The sequence below is a fragment of the Solanum verrucosum genome, unplaced genomic scaffold (assembly GCF_900185275.1).
Source record: "Solanum verrucosum unplaced genomic scaffold, falcon-dt-bn FXZP01000238.1, whole genome shotgun sequence".
Lineage (NCBI taxonomy): Eukaryota > Viridiplantae > Streptophyta > Magnoliopsida > Solanales > Solanaceae > Solanum > Solanum verrucosum.
In genome coordinates this window covers 2,372,291-2,385,224 of record NW_026020630.1, presented here as the reverse complement: position 1 = coordinate 2,385,224, position 12,934 = coordinate 2,372,291, and the positions used below count along the sequence as shown (strand labels likewise).

At 33.7% G+C, this 12,934-nt stretch overlaps 2 protein-coding genes across 2 annotated transcripts; both read right to left on the bottom strand.

The window, feature by feature from the left end:
• Positions 1–609: 609 nt before the first annotated feature.
• On the bottom strand, positions 610–2,319 carry LOC125811675 (sm-like protein LSM1B). The gene is made up of 5 exons (XM_049491200.1): positions 2,220–2,319; positions 1,872–1,940; positions 1,643–1,758; positions 1,235–1,297; positions 610–708 (listed from the first exon to the last, which is right to left on the bottom strand). The coding sequence occupies exons 1-5, from the start codon at positions 2,317–2,319 to the stop codon at positions 631–633; spliced, it is 426 nt and encodes a 141-aa protein (XP_049347157.1). The 3' UTR covers positions 610–630.
• Positions 2,320–4,622: 2,303 nt separating this feature from the next.
• Positions 4,623–11,705, bottom strand: LOC125811759 (uncharacterized). Its single transcript, XM_049491297.1, has 13 exons — positions 10,955–11,705; positions 9,672–9,824; positions 9,383–9,595; positions 9,210–9,299; positions 8,895–9,011; positions 8,221–8,490; positions 7,918–8,074; positions 7,479–7,556; positions 6,785–6,885; positions 6,432–6,602; positions 5,731–5,805; positions 5,472–5,576; positions 4,623–5,007 (listed from the first exon to the last, which is right to left on the bottom strand). Exons 1-13 carry the CDS (start codon positions 11,348–11,350, stop codon positions 4,669–4,671), a joined length of 2,265 nt encoding a protein of 754 aa, XP_049347254.1. The 5' UTR covers positions 11,351–11,705; the 3' UTR covers positions 4,623–4,668.
• Between the last annotated feature and the right edge of the window lie 1,229 nt (positions 11,706–12,934).

The window sequence follows — 12,934 nt, the reverse complement described above, 5'->3', positions numbered from 1 at the left end:
GGGTCTATCAGAAATAGTCTCTCTCTAACTCTGACGTAAGGAAACTGTGCATACACTCGATCCTCTCCAAACCCCACTCACAGGGTATGGTGTTGTATCTACTTTCAGAATGCTTTGTTTTGCTTTCACTTTCGTTTATTCTTTTTTGGAATACTGATTTTCCCTGAGTCAAGGGTCTATTAGAAACAGACTCTCTCTACCTCTGATGTAAGGTAAAGTCTGCGTACACTCGATCCTCTCCAGACCCCACTCATAGGGTACGATGTTGTATCACTTTCAGCGTAGTTCATTTTCCCATCATAATGTATATAGCTTATTTGTTCGTAATCATCCACAAACTTTTAATATCGTTCTTAATAAAAATATTTGTCATTTTAGATGTTCAAGACAACAATAATTATCTTTCTTTTTTTTCATTTTATTCTTAGTAGTTAATTGCTCATAAAGACTAAACATTATAAAAACATAATGGAGTAATATTTAATGAAGAACGATTATATCTTAGAAAATATCATCAAATCGTTTGATTTTTTTTATAATAATAAGTTACTTGTGATTTATATTTTAATACTGAGGCAGATAATATTATTCCTTAAAAACAACCATTAATAATAATAATTTAAAAAAATACTAGTCAAAGTCAAGAAACTCCATTCTTCTTCTAGTGGAACCCTTTAGTTCTTCTGCATTCTTGTCTGCCTTTTGAGCCTACAATAATATTAGTCCGAGGTGTTAAATAGACGGATTGAGTTAAATTTAAACAGATTAAATTCGTCCAAACGTAAATGAATTAGACAGAATATATTCTCATGAGTTAATTTTGCACTATCATTTAATTACCACAAGCCACATTATACACATAAAAATGCTATGAAACTTAGTTCATAAGAAACCAATAATTTTTTTATTATGTTCTAAAAAGAATAGTACTATTTGGAAATTTAAACTTTCTACTTTTCATTTTATTGTATATTATTTTATCGTCACATAAATGTATAATAACATATGTTTAAAATCATAAGTTTCAAAATTCTTCCGACCATCAAACCTTTTTTTCTTCAATTTTGTGCAGAATCAAACACGATCACATAAAATGAAAAGAATGGAGCAACAACAACAACAATATAGGAAACACTTGATCAAGCAGTTTTACAAGAAACATACCTCATCTATTTCAGTTTATATAATATCATTTGAATTTTGATTAAAAAAATAAAAATTAGGTAAAACATACCCTTTTGATTTCTGTTTCTGAAACACAAGTCATGTGTGGGGGGAGCTCCTCCTTATTAGACTCCTACATATATAAAAGGGTGGTCACAAAAAAAAATAACATCCTACATATTAATATAAATCATTCTGCTTTGCAGATTTCGATAATAATGATGATTTCATAAAATTCACTTATTCACCTATATGTAAACTTTGTTATAACTAATCTATACTTCTTCCTTTAAATGATAAAATTAATTGGGGGTAACAACCGTCCACGTTATCGCGATCTGAATACTTCACTCTATCAGTAAGAATGACAAACATTGTATGTGTACATAATTGACACGAGTTGATGACTCGTGCTACTAACCGTTGTCTGAGATTTTATGTATTATTTTATACAAAATAAACGCGGAATCTTACGTACCCGTTGTCCAATGAGCATAACATTCTCCCCACGAACAATGTAGAGACCCAAAGGTATGTCACAACAGAGATTTCCCACTATTACTCTTTCTGAGGTACCTTCCAATACTATATTTGCTATATTCAAACATTAAAAAGAAATAAATCGTCAAGAAATATAGAATTTGTCCGTTGTTAATTCCTGTTTATTTAACAAGTGACTTATGAATAAATATCAAAAAATACTTTACCATATTGATCGAAAGAACGGAAAGTTCCCAAGAGTTCTCTACCATCTCGTAGTAATATAATAATTTTTCCTATAAAAAATAATTCAATCGTATAAAGACCACGAAAAAATTACATAACTAGTATACATGCATGTTTATAGGCGAATTAAAAATCTAGAGTCAGTTCACCATAAGTGTAATCGATACATTGTATGTACAATTTTACAATTATACTCATAATGTAAAATAAAATTATGTTATATATTAATCGTATATATAACTTAAACTCTTAATTGAGACATAATGAATATTTTATTTAATTACATAGAGGAGAAAATAATAGAGGGAAAAGAGAGTTAGGGTTCATACTATCAAGATAGCTTGCAAGGCTTGATGAGAACAAGTTGTCATTTGAATCTGACCAATTAGACATTTGTTGTGTCTTTAACACATCTGTTTTCTTGCTCATTAGCGCTATTATTTTATTTACAAAATAAAATAGAGAAATTGATTCATATCATGACAACTTATATGAAATAACGGTTTTGTTGATGCATTTCTCTTGAAATTATGAAGAAGAAGAGAGATTTATAGGATGGATGGAAAAGGATTAATAAAGTGATATGAATAATGACTATACAATGCATATAATATAATACCTCATAATTAGAGGCGGATTCAGAATTTAAGTTTTATAATTCAATTTTTAAGATTCTTATAGTAAATTGTGAGTTTAAATTTATTATTTATTATTATTTTAATATATTCTTACATATAAAATATTATGTTTCATATAAAATATATTGAATTCAGATAAATTCGATACCGTAATATATATTTATTTATTTTTTGGAAAAAAGACATTTACTTTTAGATGAGTTGGTTTTTTTTTATAAGTGGTGTAAGTGTTTGGTAAACCTTTTTGGACGGTGGCTTTTGTAAGAAAAAAAGAAATAAACCATCTTTTTCTTCCAATTCCCAATTTCCCATGATTCTATCCATGACATTTTTCTAGCACTAAATCTTTATAGGATGCTACACACATTTATATACTAGATAGAGCACTAGTTTTTTATTTATGAATTTAAAGTTTATATATGTATTTATGTATAGTAAATAATTCTTATATTAATAGTGTATTTAATTGATGAAGATGAGTCTTGAAGTAACATACCGTAAAGTTATTGTTGAATTGTATGATTTGTAAATCAGGAGTTTGAGCTAGCTGTGAAATTAGCTATTGATGCTTATGTCAGAGTATATCAAACTTTTTTATGGTGCGGTTCTTCGTCAAATCCTGAATAAATGCGCGGAATAATTAGTGTGCTAGACTATCCATTTTTAGAGTTCATATTTTATGTATTTACAATAACAATAGCATATCCAATGAACTTCCACCAGCGAGGTATGGAAAGGGTAGAATATATGTACGCAGACCTTACCATTACCTCGTGAAGGTATAGAGAAGTTGTTTTTGAAAAGCTCGACTCAAGTGTAACAAATCTTGTTATAAAGAAGAAGGAGATAATGAAGATTTACGCGGATCTTCATATTCATTTAAAGAAGTTTGCTACCATAACAATATATTCAATATAGTCTCATAAAGTGTGGTCTAGAAAGAATATAACAAATTTTATTTTATCTTAAAGATAGAAAAGTTATTTTCGATAGACTCGAGCTAAAAAAAAACTGTCCAAAACAGTTCAGAGCTTGAAGCCATGCAATATGATTTATTATAAAATATTTTGAATGATTTGATTTGAGAAAAGATTTATTTGCTTTCCATCCCTTATCTGACATCTGTTAGCGCTTTAATCCCATAAGCTTTTGAGATTATTTGTCTTTTTATGCTTTTAAATTTCTGTTTTCTAAATTTAATCAAAGGTCATTGCTTTAATGATTAGGTGATTTAAGAAAAAAAAAAGACACCACAATTATAATGTCTATACGTCTCAGATTTGAGCTATTGAATATGAAATTGTTTTTATTAAAAAACAATATAAATCTAAATTTAATCAGACTCGACAAATTATGCTCCTTGCTTTGCTTTGTCCCTACAATTCTTTTGTTGGTCCATAATTTGGAATAATTACTTTACATGACATCTACCTTACTTGCAACTTAAGGTAGCAAGACTGAATTTTAGATTGAGTTAGAACAAATTGATATAACAAAATAAACTATTTTATCTTACAACTTATTTAGGTGTCTGGTGAACATAAAAGATTAGTTGGATGGTAATTGTCGTTAAAATTCTTTCCATCACTAATCAAAGGTCTTCAGTTTGCACCAAGAATGAAATTAACTTTGATAAGGAGAACTTTACTCCAAAAGTGAAACTTTCCGACTCAAAACTGGATTAATCAAACTTCAAAATGAATATCAGACATTTTTAGTAGGTGCTTACAAACCAAATCAGTCAAAAGCTATTTACTATTTACAAGTAAGTTGGATAATCAGTGTTGACTAAGGAATTTTCTTCTCCCCAATTACAAACATTCAAAAACAATTGAATACAATTATTTACAAATTGATGATCAACTTCTTAGAAGAATAAAAAATATGTACCTATTGAAAAATATTGTAATAACAATAATACAAAAATATGGGGAAAGGATAAAAAAAAACCCATGAATATGTTCACTATCAACTAATTGTATAATTATCTGTCATTAGTTGACACAAAATCGTGGGGGAAAGTTGAAGTTGTAGTAGTAATTTTCTTCTCATTGATTATCTCCACAACAGACTCTTGTGGTCTGGTCCTTCTCCAGACCCCGCATATAGTGGGAGCTTATTCCATCGAGCTGCCCTTTTTTTATTTATTATCTTCAAAACAGCAGTATTGACAACAAGTGAAGCAACCTAAACATCCCAAGGCACCTAGACATTGTGTGAGTGCAATTGCACACTGATGATTCATATTCGAACACGTTCTAATGCAGCAACTGCAACAGCAGCATAGACCACACAACTTCCCAAAACAATTAGATGTTGCTTTTGCTATAATCTCTGCTGCTTCGTCCTCTATATCGATGGCCCCAGGAGGAATATTCTCAATTGTAGCAGTGAGGTTACCAAAACCGAAGCCAAGGTAGTGTAGTAATATTGTCTTCTGTACTAAGCGTTCCTCTATCTTCTCATCATCAGAATGAACCTGATTCATTAAGCTCCGGTTACAGAAAGAAGACGAGTGTGATAGTGAAATGAATTTATTACAGGACCACATATTTCTGAAAAAACTCAAACTTGTTTTCTTATTAGTCTGATGTGAGGTTTCCTGTGACACCCTAACTTAGGATAAGAGTCTCACATCGGCAAAACACAGGGGACAATATCACTAGTAGGCCGTTACATTTCCCTTGCTGGATTTCTATTCCACAAATTGGTACTAGGTTAGTTATTTGACTTGTTATCCAGATTGTCAGTATCTCGAAAGTGAACTTCTAGAGATCGTCATTACTCATTTAGCATGTAGACGAATGAGCTATTACAAAATGTGCTAACTGAGCAAGTTTAGCCATTTGTGAATCCTATGGTTACCAAACTGTCTACTCAGAAATGAAGATATAATATGTCGGAGAAGATATAAAAGTTGAAGCTCTACAAATTCCATCATACCTTCCTCTTTGTGGTTGGCTTAATGACTTTCACTTTTTCCGTCTCCACCAATGCCATGCGTGTAAACTCAGAGATCACTGTGTCTTGTATACTCATTTTTGCTATCTGCCAACAAAGTAGAAGGGATCAGTAACGGAAGACAAGGGCTAAGTTGATAAAACTACTTGAGAACTACATCAAGAATATAAAGGGTGAAGTAATATAATAGGATCGGGATAAACCATTCATGTTCAAACATAAAAAAGTAGGAAGTAGTAACCTTCTGTTCAAGATCCTTATTTTGTGTAAACCATGCCTGCGCTGTGAGTATTTCAATCTGCTGCTTCACCCGTGCCTGCGTGTTCAAAATAGATGGGATTAAATTAACATAAAAGAGGATCCTCTTAAACCAAGTTCACTAATATTGAGTTCAGCGGAGCCATAAGCTGTTCTCAGTAGTTCGATCAAGAAAACAGACAGATAAACTGAGCAATTGTCCTCAATATGGTATGCACTAACAGATATAGAGAACTCCTTATTTAGTATTAGAATGAAATGGCTTGAAGAAAGTAACCCTTCGCTGATCAGCTTTAACAACTCCAGAAATTTTAAATTGACAAAGAAGGAGCCCTTTAAAGAAAAGCAATAACAACATACTCTATAGTGGGATGTGGGGTCTGGGGAGGGTGGTGTGTACGAAGACCTTACTCCTACCTCGTGCAGGTAGAGAGACTGTTTCCGATAAACCCTCAGCTCAAGTATAGCATATCAAAGCATGTAAGAGAAGGGAATACAGTAATGAAGAAGCCATGCTGAAAATATTAGAGAAATTAAAGGAAAGCAACCTCCATAGAAAGATATTTATCATTATGATCAATATTAGATTATAGATATATAGTCTAGATTGACAGGCAATTCCAAAAGCCACAAAACATGCATCATCTATTGATTATGCATCTATTACTGAGTATGCTGCCTTACCTTGTCAAGAGGTATGGCTTTGGACTTGAACCCTTTCAGCTCCACAGAGAAATTACTCATGTCTGCTAATATTCCTTTAGCTTTGAGCATCTCAGGAAACACTCCTTGGTATCTACCTGATAAGACTACAGGTCCTTCAGATGAAAGGTCTGGAATTTGAGAAGGATACACCTATCACAAAATTTAACGGTTCTCTCTCAGGAAACATGTATTTACATATGTAAGACTGCATCAATGTAATTATAGCAGTCTTTTGAAACGACACTGAGAGCTCATAACAAATCATTAAAATTCATATTCATTCAATCATAGCCAGACATATCAGTAAGGAGAGTATATATTCATAAGCACACCTCTAATTCTTCAAGGCCATCAAGGTTCTCAAAGGCAATATTTGCAAGGATGATAGATGAAGCCCTGGAGAATAGCCTCTCCAAACGAACTTGAAGTGATTCTGAAAAAGCACCAACACGGGAAATGGTTTCAGGTCACAACAGCTAAGAATTTGCACCACAAAAGCAGGTAACTTAAATCTACGCGTCTTTTGGCAAAGTAAGACCAAAAGCTGCTATAAAACACCAGCCCTTGAAACAATATTTTTGGGACACACTTGGAAACTACATCTACATGTGCTTTATGATAACACAGCATTGTCGTCGTGGTTAGCAAGGGAAAATGTGCTATTAGCCTATTATTCAGCTTGCGGACCTTGAGGTTCCAGAAATCTAAAATTGTTAAACACCAACAAGTGCCATCAGTTGTTTATAATAAGAAAATGCCTCATCTCTAAAATAGGAAGTCTTTGTTTGATTTTGGAAAAATTGTTGTCCATCTTTAGGGATCCACTAGTGAGATCATAGTAAATGAATTTTTTCTTTCTCTTGAAAATAACGTAATTAATAAAACCAAATAAAAATATCATGGTAAATGAAGAAATGGTCAAGAAGATGGCCACGGGTTTACAATAGTCCCACCACTCAAGCATGTGACAAAAGCATTTTGGCAACAGTTCTTAAATGAAATACTTTGTACAAGCACAAAACTCACCAACATCAATAGCAGCATCATAATGACCACGACTCATCGTTGCTAGTGTGCGCAGAAAATAATGGTTGCAGAATAATCCTGAAAAAAATTCAAACAAGAATCAGATGTAGAAAAAGAAAAACCTACTGTACTATGGACAAATTACTTATTGCAGAGAGATGGAATCCAGGCTTAGAGATCCGAAAAAGCATGCAACCATTAAGATTTAGGTGGCTATGAAGAGCATCAATTTTATGGTAATAAGCTAGTAATAGCCTCAAATGGTAACAGCCTGAAGACCTAAGTTTGTAAATACATAGAACAATAAAAAATCCAAATTACTGTTACATGGATATGGAATAGTCTTGAGATAATGTCATTGAGTTTTTTTTTTTAAAAAACAGTGGAGATCATGCATCTCCAACACACAAGACACCATTTGTTTTGAGGGTGGGAATACCTATGCCAAATGTGTAAAGTCGTGGGCACATTGTTCTGTTTTGTGTGAGATGACTCTTCAGGAATTCACAGATCTGTCTTTCATCTTCAACAGCTCCATCTGTGACCAGAAAAATGATAGGCATGGATTCTCCATCATTAGACAACATCCCTATGGCCTGATAAAGGAAAAGGCATGCTGTCAGTATGTTACAAAAAGAAAAATTAGATATATAACTTAAGATGTACTTTCTTGATGCAAGTAAAACTTGGACATGCCAATCAATTAATTACAACTGAAAAGTATATGAGAAGATAAGATGACCTGTTTCATTGGGTTCAAGATATTTGTACTGCCACCAGCAATAAAGTTCATGTCAATCCACTGAATTGCGTTGTCAATAGCCTCCTTGGTTGCTACCTCCAGAGATGATGAAAATAGGTACTCTTCATTGTTGAAAGCTATTATATTAAACAGATCTTGGGAATCAAGTTTTGATAATGCTACAGAGAGTGCTTGTTTGGAATCGTCAATTGGTTTTCCCTTCATGCTCCCACTTATATCAACAACAAATATCACTTCCTTTCTGAATACCTATCACAAAGTTCAAAGGAAATGAAAATATCTAAAGCTTCCTCTTTCAAGAGAGCAATAACATTCCCACATTGCTAACCAATTAAAAGAAAAGAAAAAGAGGAACCTTCAGAACCAATAAAGGAAAGTAAGTCACAATATTCATCGACTGTAAGCACCCAAGGGTGCGGCCTAGTGGTAAATGAAGTGGGTTGACGTCTCAAGTTTAAATCCCAGCAGAATCAAAACACTAGGTAATATCTTCTCATATGTTTCTAGCCTAGGTGGATAGAGTTAATAGGTACTTGTTGATGGTGGGAGGTGAAAGATATCCCATGGAATTAGTCGAGGTGCTATTTCAACTTTGCTAGTAATTAAATTTCTGGATTTATGCAAAAGAAGACAATGAAAAAAGAAGTACCAACCTTTCTACACTCCAAGGCACCTGGAAAAAGATAGCAACTGAACATCTTTCTCTGATCAGTGTCATGTTGTTGGGGAGATTGCAGAAGTACACTGCCGTGGTAGTTGGGACTCGAGATCTAAAACAACAGTGATGACAGATGAGAGAGTTCCTCGGAACCCAAATTTTAGAAAAGCTTTATATCATTTTAATGTTGCTAAATTGAAATTGCAACATACACGTTTATTATAAACAACAGACTGTGATATATTAACCTAGTCGACACATAATTGAAACTTTCTTCCAGGAATCCGAAACAAATTCATGGAGGGCGTACCTTGTAAGTAATTACAACATCACTACTTGACCAGTTAAGGACCTCAGCTTCGTAGAACCAGCCTAACTTTTCATCTTCCTCGTCTAGTTCCTAAAAGACCATTATCGACACCAATGTCATATTACTTCATCAAACACAAATCACAAATCAGTAGAATGCATAACAAGTTTCACCTTAAGAGGGTGACTGATAGCCTTACACGAAACCTCAGCTCGCGGACCACAGTTAACATTAAACTGTATCTTTTCTTTCTTAGATATCTTCTTTCCAACTGGAGTCACGTACACGGGGAAACTATAGGGTATGCTCAAGGTAAATTGGCCATCGCGATACAATAACTTCTGAGACCATCTAATAGTGACTGAGATATATGTTCCCCCATCAATCTGAAAAGGTAATTCCATTAGTAAAATGAACAATCATGGACGAAATTAGAAAGCAAATTATATAGCAGACAGTTACCTCTGGTAATGTAAGGGTAAAAATATGTGGCTTCAGAAAGCATCCATCTTCAATTTTGACTAACTTCTTATTTTCTTTTTCATCATCCTCGGCAACTAGTTTTGTGCTGTATGATTTCCTGGGTAACTCAATCTCGACACCTAGAATTGAACCCTGTTAGCCAAATAATGCATCACTTGAGAACAAACAATCAGCAATGTTTCACTTCTGTGAAACAGGAGAATGGCAAGGATTATAAAAGAATAAGAAAGATTCAACAATACAACACTTCCCAAAATCTTACATGAAGGTGGAAAACTACCTTTTTCTTTTCTTTTATGTGAAATCACAAATTCCATATCATTTCTGCTCCTCTCTTTGCATAGAAAGGGGAATAAGGGAGGGGAGAGCCAGGGAAGAACAGAGAAGAGCACACTATCCAGAGAAGTTCTATTAAGCCTTAGAACTAGAAAAGAATCTCGATAGCTCATTGCTTTCAAGATATGCTAACATTTCAGAAGCCATTGACTTGTGACAGAAAATATTGAAAATACTTAACCGAAACAATCAAAGCTACAAAACCCGTTTGACATCCTAAATCATGATCACCAACATCTTTGGTTGATATATCAAAGTTCATGTTTTTTTGTAAGGTAAGAAACTACAACTGCCATTATCACAGGGAAAACATCTGAATGGTATTTTGAAGCTTCTAATAGTTCACAACTAGTAATTAGACAAAAATATTGTTTCCTACCAAAAGTTAAACCATAACACCCAAGTGGATACCGAGCATCGAGTGGAAAACAAAAACACAAAACCTTTCCCTCTTAAGTGCTTATATTATCAGCTCTGATGAAGAGAAGTCATTCAAAAAGGTAATCTCTTTGCATTTACTAAAATGGATAGCTTCATTACTATAAAGACATGACACATGGACCTTACTCAGCCCCAAAAGTTAGCTCAAGAGGAGAACCACCCGTCTAATTCCAACTAATGTGAGACTCTAACCCACTCTAACAATTATGATTACTCTCTACCTAATGAGAACAACACTTAACAGGTATTACATCATTGAAAAAGAGTGAACTTTTATGGGTAAATTAGAAGAATCGTGTATTCAATAAAATAGGATGAGTTTCAAGTTGTCCCTCAAAATTATTCAAAATAAAGGGATAGCCAGGTGCATTAAGCTCCGACTTTGCACACAGTATGTTCATTTCTGCAAGAGGCTATTTCCATAGCTTGAACTGTGACCTCAAAAATCAAAATAAATGTGATAGAATTTAAATTTCCATAATTACCTGTTCGCCCATGGGAACAGCAATGCTACAATCACAGCTCCGGCAACTCATAACACAATGCAGCCGCCACGAACCCTTAACAGTGATAAACGCCGTATCGAAATAACAATCCGCCGCAATCGAAACTCCGTTCATCTGTAACGGAATCAAAGCAGGAGGATCACACCTGCCATGCACATGAGGTTGATAACTCGGAATATCCGGGTTATCAACGAACGCAGGATTCTCAATCACAGCATACATCATAGGCGACGTCGGAAAATACGATTCCGCCGTTTTCTCCATCGCCGTCATCTGCTTCGGCGGCGCAACCGCACGATCCTTCCCAAAATATATCCGTTTTGATAACCTCAATCCGTCTTCTACCGATTTCACAAATTCCTCCTGATCCGCCATTGTTAAATCAAAATTGTACGTAAATCCGTACAATAATAGATGAAAAAATAAATAATGGAGAAGAAGAGGATTTTGCGAAATGTTGATTTCGTTTCTTCCTCTTCTTCTGGGAGCAAACTTTTCCGATCGCCGGCCGACGTTAATGGTGTGATATTGTTATCATATAAACTTTGTTACCGGAGAAAGTATCGGAAGTGAACACGTTTTTGCCACGGTTTGCAAGTTTGCTAGCAATGGCTGCCATACAATTTTCACTTTAGTTTTAATTTTTTGACTCAAAAAAATTAGAGGACACTATTACATAAAAGCTAAATAAAGTTGAACGAGTAAACAATGGTGATACATGGCTAAATCTTATGCTATTTGTCATGCAAGATATAAGCATCTTACGTGATTTGATATGTAAGACGTGCATGTTTAACCAAGTTAAATGATATATTTATATGTTAGTACAGTTTTTAGGAAAAGAAGGATAAATATACCTCTGAACTATTGTAAATGGTATGCAGATACCATTCGTCATATTTTTGGAACATTGGTGCCCCGTCGTCTAAAAACTAGAGCATATATATCATTTATACTAATAGACATACATGTGTCATAATCTTATCCACCGATCCGATATTTATTAAATATCGGATCGACGAATAAGATTGTGCCACGTGTCCCCATTTAGTCTTTCGTTATAGCGAAGGACGGTATTTGCATACCATTTACGATGGTTCGGGGTATGTTTGTCCTTTTTCCCTAGTTTTTATTTATTTTGTTCAGAAGGTTTAGTTATGCTATTTTATCTATGTTTTTTAATTATTTTTCTCGAATTTCTTTCAGGTACTTGTTCTTGAACAGAAGTCTATCAAAAACTATCTTTCTTTGACTCTACCTTTTAAGGTTGGGGTAAAGATTCGTGTACACGTTACTCTTTTCAACTGTATGTACTAATTAAATATATTGTTGTTGCTCTAATTTACTCTATCCATCGTAATTTGGGACATAAACGAGTTTTTCTTTGAGTCATAGTGACTTCATGGCGATTTTTTCATATGACTGTAAATATTTTGAATTGTCAATTATTGCTATTTATAATATTTATTTTCTTAAAATAGTATTTAAATATCGATGAGAATAGATTGTTTGTGCCGTATGCGAGAGTTATATTAAAGTATAACTTGTTATTATTAATAGATTATTTTAAAACCATGTGTATCTGAAAATTGCATTTATTTAAAAATGAAATATGTGATTTATTAATTCGACGTATTAGAATATTTCAATTTCTTGTTCATTTGTAAGATTGCATAAGAGTAGAAAAGGCTTTAATAATTTTTGTGAGATTCTCATGCTTTATGAAAATAAATATAACTTTAAAAAATTCAAATGGCCTATCTAAACAAAATCTCAACTTCCAGGGCCCCGTGGAACTAACCGTGGTGCACCCGCCTTGAAACAGCGGGACCCGGTGAGTACAGCTAGTTGGGTTCGCAAAGCGACACCCGGAAACCACGGTTAAAAAAAAAAAAAACTTCAAAGCAAGTTCAAACGACCCTTTAGTTTTTATATCTAATTGTCCACCATGAAAATGTA